The following is a 9,603-nucleotide window of genomic DNA, read 5'->3' as shown; positions in this document are numbered from 1 at the left end:
CTGTTTATTTAAAATAAATATTTGGAATAAAAGTATTAGTCACGTTCCTCATCAGTCATATCATTCTAAAAAGCGGCGCTCTGATTACTTTCCTGTACAGTTGTTGAGGCATTATTTACATAGAGCAAGTCGAGTTCCTACACGTGCGCTATGTATAGGATTCTAATCTGAAATTGTGCAATTTAAGGTATGTTGTGTTGGCTAATGGATTCACCCTCTGCAGGTACGTCCCTAACTGGGACATTTTGTGACATTACATGTGACTGGCATTCTCCGAATAAACACTTCATCATCATCGCCCCGCCCCAGTGGAGCCCCGGGTGACCAATCACGCTGCACTCCAGTGCTTGACTCTCCTTGTACACTTTACTGAGTAAAAGTCACGCCGCTTTGTGAACAGAGAGAGACCCATCCATACGCAAAACACTGCCAGATAATCTGATTTCGTTTGCATGGCAAATGGAAACCTGATCGGCTAACGGAACAAGGAGGAGTGACTTGCGGCTACTCATTAAACATGTCTTCGTCCACAAGCGAAGTCATTCATTTAAATGAGATCAAGAAGGAAAGCGTGCGGGTAGACAGACGAGGGAGTGCCAAGCCACTGGCGCTGGGCTCGGTGGAGTTCAGTGCGGAGCGTCCCGTTGCCGACGCAGCCCCGTCTGAACTTATGGAGAGCGCGCCTTTGCTGGCGTTCTCCCCCGATCAAGTGGCGTGTGTCTGCGAAGCTCTGCAGCAGGGTGGCAACGTGGACCGCTTGGCCAGATTCTTATGGTCATTACCACAGAGTGACTTGCTACGCGGTAACGAAAGCATCTTAAAAGCGCAGGCTCTCGTGGCTTTCCATCAGGCTCGCTATCAGGAGCTCTACTGTATCCTAGAGAGCCACAGCTTCAGCCCGGCAAACCACTCCGCGCTCCAGGATATATGGTACAAGGCGAGGTACAGCGAGGCGGAGAAGGCTCGAGGCAGACCCCTGGGCGCCGTGGATAAATACCGCCTGCGTCGGAAGTACCCCTTGCCTCGAACTATCTGGGATGGAGAAGAAACAGTATATTGTTTCAAGGAACGATCCCGGAATGCACTGAAGGAGATGTACAAGCAGAATAGGTATCCCTCGCCGGCCGAGAAGAGGAATCTCGCCAAAATCACGGGACTATCGCTGACTCAGGTCAGCAACTGGTTTAAAAACCGGAGACAGAGGGACAGAAACCCGTCCGAAGCGCAGTCAAAGAGGTGAGAGAAACACAGCGCAGAGTAATGACTGCATCTTCCACTGCAGGGTGTATTCAGATACAAACTTCTGAAACGTGTGTATATACGATCGAAACACACACACATTATGTTATAATTATAAGAACGTTACAAGAAAATGCGTGTGCATTGTTAGTGCCCCGTTTCACCTGCGAGTTTTGATCGAGTATGTAAAACATACTTTGTAGATGGCAGGACTGTCAGCGACGCCAGGTTGGAAAAGCAGTCATGTAAATTTCATAGGCTAGTATTAATTATTACGGAGATAAAGGCTGCCATGCACGACCTACTCGGTAAAGTTTTGACATTTGATGTTCCGGTGGTAGAATGTAATACACTGCTTTGCATTTGGTTCATAAATATTTGAAAGTGCATAACCGCTTAATGCTTTTATTAATACAAAGTAATGTGTACAGTTTCGTGTTTATTAACAATGCAATAAAAAAAACAATAGGCCTACCTTCAATTTTCGAATAGCTGACACAAATTTGTGTCTGTCAGTGTGTAGCCAGTATTTAATGCATACATCTAAACTTGATGAAAATTTACATTTAGTAAACATGCCAAATTAACAACAAGTAGGGCTTCTCTTAACCGGAAGTAAATCGTGCCATTATAGTTTATGAACGATAACTTATTCGCAGGACTGTATATAATGCAGCTGATGATGCGGCGTGATATAGTTACTGAGCTGTGTGTCATTTCGCCGTCAGTGTGGCTGCAGGACACCTGGTCGCGCGCGGTCACCTCTCTTTATCTAGCAGCTTTATCTCTCGCGCCTGGAACTTGATGTCATGTGTTATTCCAACATATTTCTTTGCCAGTTTAGTTCTGGAAGTGTGTCGCATTGATTCAGTCATCATTCTAGTAGTAGAAAAAGCAGCCATTAGTAGTTATTACGGCAATATGATCGTTTTTCTCTTATGAGAAATATTATTGTAAATGAAATAAACTAGCGTGATTCTTTATTAAGTAATCGATTTATATCGATTTACAAAATATTTTTTATTTTGTTTATGAATTAGTTTTTGCGTAAAGAAACCGCAAACTGCAAAGAAACCGCCCGCAAAACGGAGGGTGGATGGGGGGGGGGGGTCTGTTTCTGTCAGTGTGTGGGGTTAGCAGCTGTTAGGGTCAGTAAAGCAGTGCAGCTCGCAGTCAAGGGCACAATGGCTTTTATTATATTTGAATTCCAAGAACGTTACTGTCTGCTTTAATTTTACAGCCCTAATGGTAGTGTATAAACAGCTTTATTGCTTTGTTTCTTTGGTTTGAAGTTTAGATAAATGGCCACGGTCCACATGGGTCAAGCAGGACTTGAGCACCCTTTGGGGGTTAGGGGGTGGGGGGGGCAGTCCAGTGTAACTTGCCCGTGTCAGTGGTGTGGGGGGCTGATATAAAGCTCGTTACTGCACCCTGTGGGGCTCCCGTCGGTGCTCCTGGATCTCCCCCTCGCTCCTGCACGCCTTTCTTCCTGCCTCCTCAGCTCCTCCTGACTTTCGGGTTGCGGTTCTGTCGGCCCGGCCCCCTGACTTGCCTTTCCTCATCCCCCGTCTCCATGCAGTGAATCTGATGGCAACCACAGCACTGAGGATGAGGCCAGCAAGGGCCAGGATGATCTCTCCCCCCGGTCCCTCTCCAGCGGCTCCAGCGGGGGGGCGCCGGTCGTTCAGCAGATCGGCGACATGGGGGCCGCCCCGGGCCGTGGGGGTGCCCAGCACTTCAGCGGGAACCTCTCCGCTGGCAGCACCACGTTTTTCAATAGTGCCTCCTGCCTCCAGCCCAATGGCGGCTTCCTCCTGGGTAGCTTTGGCCTGGGGAACCCGCCTCTGACCTTTAACCCCTTAGCCCCGCCCCCAGGGCCGCTGCTGGGGGATCACAGTGAGAATGCCGAGCTGCAGCCCGCCCACGAGCGGTCCCTGGCTGCTGCCCCCCCGGTGTACCCCCCCTTCCCTCTATGTTCGAATGGCTTGGAGGTGAAGCTGGAGGGGGTCCCAGGAGGGGCGGGCCCCGCCATGGTCACCCTGGCCCCCACCCTTGGGCCGCTGCACCTTAGCCCCAACCTGGGCCACACCCCCAGCACCAATGACAGCCAATCACAGCTCAACGTTCATGAGAGTGTCCCACCTCTACAATTGCCACCCACTGCTGTGGCGCCCTCTCATGGTAAGTTGATCCTATTGTCCCATATTACAGTTGGGTTGTAGGACTGGGTAGCGAAAAGAGCCATAGAGCAGCTAAAATACTAAGAAAGGCCTGAAGCTCTCTGGAGGTCCTGGAATTTCACCATCATTTTGGCAGCTGCAGAAATTATCGTTGCAGCTGAAGTATAGATGTTAGGTATTCGGTCTCTGAAACATAAATGCTACGTCTAATTTAAAATACAAAATACATTAATTGTACTTTTGACTTTGAGATGTCGGCATGTGAAGATGTGAAATCGAGGCCCGTTAGAGGGATCCTAGTTGGGGGGTCTGGCACAGCGGCCGCTTCTCAGAGCTGCTCTTTGCTTTGCCTGTTTTTCTCTGGCTCGTTGTTCTCTGGTCGGGTGGGAGAGTGGCAGACCATCGGCACATTACTTCAGAATGGGTTCGAAGAAGGGGTGGAGCTATTTGTGGTTGGGGGAGGGGCATGGGTGTCGTAACAGCCAGTCCCCAGGGAGCGGCCGGTGCCAAGTGGGTGTGGCCACCATAACGCCAGGGATCTCGCTAATGCATCCGGCCATGAATATTTTATAGATCCATCTACACAGCATCACTGCCAGCTACCTGCTCTTCCTACCCATGGCTTGGCCGGTTTGTTTATGCTGCTCGCTTTTCGCCCTTACAGCTAGGAGGCAAGCCGTCAGTTAGCCCAGCTCCAGATTTAAGGTAGAACAGAAGGATAAGAGTGGGGATGTTAGAGCCCCCACCTTGGACCGAGAGACGCCTCTCAGCTCCGGCCGTCGTGTTGGAGCGACGCGATTAACTCCAAAGCCAAGGAAGAGCAATTAGGATGGATCTCTGTCTGGGAGATGACAGGAGTGCAGGCTTTTAGAATGGCTCTCTGGCCTGGGACCCCCTGAGCACTGGAGTGGATTTCTCTTCACTGACAGCTGGGATCATTCTTCCAGTTTGCGCGTAGTAGAGCACAGGCATCTCCGAGGGCTTGAAGGTTAGGGCCCAGGCAGCAGGCAGTGAGGGACCAGTCACCGTGAAGGGCGATGAACCCCAGCACAGCCAAGGAGCGATTAGGCTCTTCTGGGATGAGGTGAGCAAGATGATGGCTGCTGCAAACACTGCTTATAGCTGCTGGGATTCTTTAGAGCAGGAGAGACGACCGTGAGCAACATGTAAGTGCTGTTGCGACACAGGACAGCACAGGCAGAGCTGCGTCTTCTCGCCGCATCACGAGTTCCGTTTCTCTGCTCTACCTGCAGCTGCGGTTCCCCTCCATAGTGCTGACAGTGCCCCCGGTGGCAACTCCATGTACTGCAGCCTGTCCCTGCCTCTTGCAACGCAGACCTCAGTCAAGCAAGAGCCGGGAGAGGCTGGCCTTTACGGCTTCCCTGGGGGGCTTCGCATGGACCGGAGTGACCAGCTGGCCTACTCTGCTCCCCTTCTTCCCTCATCTGCCCCCCCAAACGCCGGGGAGGCCCCACCCTGCAGCACGGCGGCGGCGTCCCCTCGCTCCGAGCCACGGGCCTACCCGTCCCCTCCGGTGCCCACCACACCTGGCGGGGACAGCCGCCCCCCCCCAGCCCCGCACGGCCATTCGTTCACCTCCACCATGCAGCAGGACTTCCTGCCCGGACAGGGCAACTCAGACGCGGCTCATGGGGGGGACAGAACCAGGGTCATGTGCCTGGAAGTGGAGCCAAAAGAAAAGGAGCTCAGCAAACTGCACCGCGTGCCACTGGAGGAGCATGTGCGTGACCTTTGACCTCTACGAGCCACGGTCAGCCTCACATTGGTGATCATATCGTACGCATATACACTCCAGGATACATTCATGCTAAATTATTAGATTGATTCCCAGGATATCGGTGGGACAGTTAACAGGAACTGCAGCAAGGACACAGCTACATCCAGCTGTCATGCTGATGCTGCCGAATCCTGCAAAACCTTCTCTGTTGCCCCCTTTGTTGCCTCTAACTGCTTTTGTCAATCTTGTGAGGAAACACAGAGAAGGTCTCTTTTTAAAGAAATGCTTTCTTTTTTTCTGGATATTCTTTCTCATTTCCTGGTTCTTCCCCGCACTCCCCCCAGAGCTCAGTCCCTCTCTGCTTGCCTAGTGCCTTGCGTTCAGACATGCCTCTCAGGCCAATGCTGACAGTGGAATGAAAAAAATCGGCCCATTACTGGCAGAGTGTCCCCCAGCGCCCCCCCCCCCCACCACACCCGGCCCCCAATCCCACAGTAAAACATCCGCCGGCCCATTGTACGATGTAATAGAAGCAGAACTTGTTCACTGCCTGTGAAGCGTTCCACGTTCCGCGGGGCGTGATCGGACGCCAGAGAGGGCTGTGGGACTGATCCACATGAGCTACCTGCCAGTGTGATATATGAGTGTCGGGCCCATTCAGGAATGTGCCACTCGAATGAGCCTAATCAAGATTACCCTTAATGCAAATTTTTTTTGTTTTTGTTTGTTTGTTTGTTTGTTTTGGGCTTTCCACATTAACACTGAGAGATGTTTAATGTTATTTACTTATGCACGTCTGTTTCCTCCAGCTTTTCATGGAGTCTTTCTTGGGTTGCAAGCTAACATTTCACTTCCGTTCCGCTAATCAACACCTTGGTCAGACACAGCGGCCACTAAATGTGGTGACATTTATATGGTTGGATTGTTTGTTTATATTCAAAAACTACCTAGGCTTATTTTTTAACCACCCCCCCCATTAAATCTTTATATTTGTACTTGTCAGATGTTCATGTTGTTCCTTCCTTTAATTATCATCAAATAATCGCTTGTTATTATTGGATATTGTTGTATGTCCTTATGTATGAGGTAACGAAGCCAAAGACTGGATCTGTTTTAGTATTTTTTAATTGTTCAAAAACTTTGACGTGGCATATTTTTCTGAAGCTTTTAAGAAGGTTCTGCTTCAGGGGCGGTGGAGTGTTTGGTTGTGGCAGACGAATACCTATCTGGCCAGCCCAGACCCAGACCCAGACCCGGACCCAGACCCAGACCGCGCTCCGCACAGTGCTGTGATTGTTTGCCCACATCTGACGGCCTGGACTTCATTAGCCCCGGTTCCCAATCCTGCTTCTTATTCAAATAAACAGCTGTGGGCTCCAGCCCGGGTGTCAGCGCTGAGTGGGCTTCTGTGTAGCACACCCCCCCAGGACCAGCACCGCCCCCTGTCATCTCTGCTGATATGCTCTGACCTGCAGCTTCCTTACACAAAATGCACTACGAATCTCTAAAATGCAAGGAAGGTGAAAGTTTTTTTTTTTCCTCAGGTTGTTGTTGAAATCAACAAAAATGTAAGCGTTAACGCTGAGTCTCAGTTGTCAAAAGCAGAATGCTGAATATAAATCAGTTCATCAAAAGTATGGCATGTAATCATTTGTTTACCTACCGAGTCGTACTGGCCAAAATTATGGCACATAGTTTACACAGGAACCTCCTCGAAAATGCTGATTGTGATGAATGGATGTGGTTTTTACCTGTGCTGCAGGTATCACTTAAGGGGTGTCTGTGTGTTTTATTCTCCCTGGGTCTAAAGAGCATTGGTTTTGGAAGAATTTCCCAGCAACACTGACGGTGTGACACAGTGAGTCATGCCTGAGTGAGAGGTGCCCAGGCCGAGGTGAGCAGGAGAGGAGGGAGCCGTCGTCGGCGTGGGAATGAGGCCCTGTAGCCTTCGGCGCAGGATTAGCTCATTGAGGGGTGTCAGGTAGATCCTCCTGCAAATACCGAGGAAGGAGAAGAAAGCGCAAGGAGAGAAAGAGAAAGAAGAAATCAAAGAAGATGTAATGTTGGCATGTTTCAAACAAAGCCCCGCGAACCATGTGACCTGATAGGCCTCCAGCCTCAGGCTTTGTCCAGGTGGTTGGAATCCATGTCAGGCTTCAGGTCCCCCCCCCGCCACCCGCACACATGGACACCGACACACACACATTTATATTCATACCTGTGAGGACTCTCCATTCATTTCTATGGGAAAAGCATAGTCCAGGCCGTGTCGACTGTAACCCCCACCCGGCCCTAACCTTAACCATAAGTAACCAAACAAATTACAAGACTTTCGGCATTTTTAGTTTTTTGATTGCAGTCAACGATTTTTATAAAATTGAATTTCCCCTTGTGGGGACTGAAAAAATGGTCCCCACAATGTCAAAATAATACAGTCTTTTCCCCCACAATGTAATATATACAAAACTGACACACACACACACACCTGTTTACCTGTGATCCCCACAAGCAACATGGGAGAAAGTTTTATATCCTGCTATGGATGTAATTATTTTGCTATTACTGTGTTGAGATAAAGCTTATTTTGCTTCTGTTAAGATTCCTTTTAAATGGGTAATTGCAGATTGTTGGTTATTGGATAGTTTATACATTTACAATGTTGTTGATTTAGGTTAAATCCCTGAGCACTTAAAGAATTGGACTTTGAAAGTTGAATAATCTCTTGTGCGATGAGAGAGCATTTTTGGGAGCCCTTGAACATAAAACCTTTCGGTGAGGAGTATAATGCCACCTAAGAGCACCTGCAATAACCTTATTTTAATTAAGATATTAATTATTTACAACAAGTATACAAAGTTGAGGCTAAGATAAAGTGTGAAAAGGAGCGTGAATTATGACGAGTTAAAGAGAATTAATCAGTATTTGTATGAGTGTGTTTACAATTTTAAAAGTGTGGCATGAAGAGCCAGTGACAGGCTGTAAAATGTGGGAAAACCCCGAAGCTGAAGCAGGCTTATTAAAAAGGTCACCCGGCTGCCCTCGGCATGTATGGAAGCAGCAACCACAGCCCAGAGTAACGTGATCCAGGCAGCTCCGCACTATGCTGCACTAATGAGGGGTCAGAGGTCACGGGGCCCTCCGCTGCTCTGCCGGACATTTATTTTTCTCTGGAGAGAGTGCAGCTCCCCGACTCTCTATCGCATCAGGCCCCGGGGCTGGAATGCTGGACCTTACCTTACTTAGTGTATGTACACACACACAGACACACACATACACACACACACACACACACGAGACATGCACACACAGACACACACACACACAGACACACATACACACACACACACGAGACATGCACACACAGACACACATACACACACACACACGAGACATGCACACTTCCATCTGTGTGGACTTGCCGTTGATTCCCATTGTACTATAAACTGACATGCGTTGACCTCAAACAACTAAAATTAATTAAATGAAAGTCAGAAAGATGAAAAACACAAAGGTTTTTCGGCACATGAGGTAAGTAGAAAAGGCAATGGGTATGTATGCGCATATACAGTATGCACACATACAGTATGCATATATACAGTATGCACACACAGTATGCACACATACAGTATACAGTATGCACATATACACTATACAGTATGCACATATACAGTATACAATATGCACACACACAGTATGCACACATACAGTATACATTATGCACATATACACTATACAGTATGCACATATACAGTATACAATATGCACACATACAGTATGCACACATACAGTATATACTGACACTTATGCACATGAAGAATACTCCCATCACTGCTGCACAGCCTCTTGCATGCTAAGGTCCTCTTCCTCCATCAGAGTCACTATTCCTTTTGCTCGCCTGACTGCTTAGGAGGTTCGGACTGCTCAGCCATGCTGCTCCTCACCTCTGAAACTCTCTTCCCCAACACATCCATAATTCTGATTCTTATCCTCACCTCAAATCTCGCTTTAAAACACACCTTTTCAAACCTGCTTATTCTGACGCTGTGATTCCATTTGGCTGCACTCAAATTGTCTGGCATTTTGCAACTTTATTTATTTATTTTTGTTTTTTAATTTTTCCCTAGATTTGTTTAATAATTGTTACTATGTGTCGTCTTTTTATTGTCTTGATATGTTTTTAATTGTTTGTTTTTGTATGATGTTTGATGTTACTGTCTTTGTAAGGTAGCCTTGAGTGCCATGAAATCACCTATTACCATTATTATTATTATTATTATTATTATTATTATTGTTATTGTTATTATTGTTGTTATTAAAACACAGGGACATGCTACAAAGTAATATAAGCATTCCTATCTATTGGCTCCACCACAGAAACTTACAAAATCACACGCACACGCACTCCATAGATGCTGAATCAGTATGAAAGAAGAAAATATTTCACTT

At 47.8% G+C, this 9,603-nt stretch overlaps 1 protein-coding gene across 2 annotated transcripts; it reads left to right on the top strand.

Moving 5' to 3' along the window:
* Nucleotides 1–384: 384 nt before the first annotated feature.
* Nucleotides 385–6,152, top strand: LOC111844458 (homeobox protein SIX4-like). Of its 2 annotated transcripts, none has more exons than XM_023812948.2 (3): nucleotides 385–1,236; nucleotides 2,819–3,420; nucleotides 4,673–6,152. In XM_023812948.2, the coding sequence occupies exons 1-3, from the start codon at nucleotides 518–520 to the stop codon at nucleotides 5,173–5,175; spliced, it is 1,824 nt and encodes a 607-aa protein (XP_023668716.1). In that variant the 5' UTR covers nucleotides 385–517; the 3' UTR covers nucleotides 5,176–6,152. The 2 variants fall into 2 exon arrangements, with proteins under 2 accessions (XP_023668716.1, XP_023668717.1); XM_023812949.2 differs by having other exon boundaries at nucleotides 4,084–4,719.
* The last annotated feature ends 3,451 nt before the right edge of the window (nucleotides 6,153–9,603 follow it).

This window comes from Paramormyrops kingsleyae, chromosome 19 (genome assembly GCF_048594095.1).
Source record: "Paramormyrops kingsleyae isolate MSU_618 chromosome 19, PKINGS_0.4, whole genome shotgun sequence".
In the NCBI taxonomy this organism is placed as follows: domain Eukaryota; kingdom Metazoa; phylum Chordata; class Actinopteri; order Osteoglossiformes; family Mormyridae; genus Paramormyrops; species Paramormyrops kingsleyae.
Note: the sequence above shows the minus strand (reverse complement) of the source record. Positions and strands in the feature narration are given on the sequence as shown.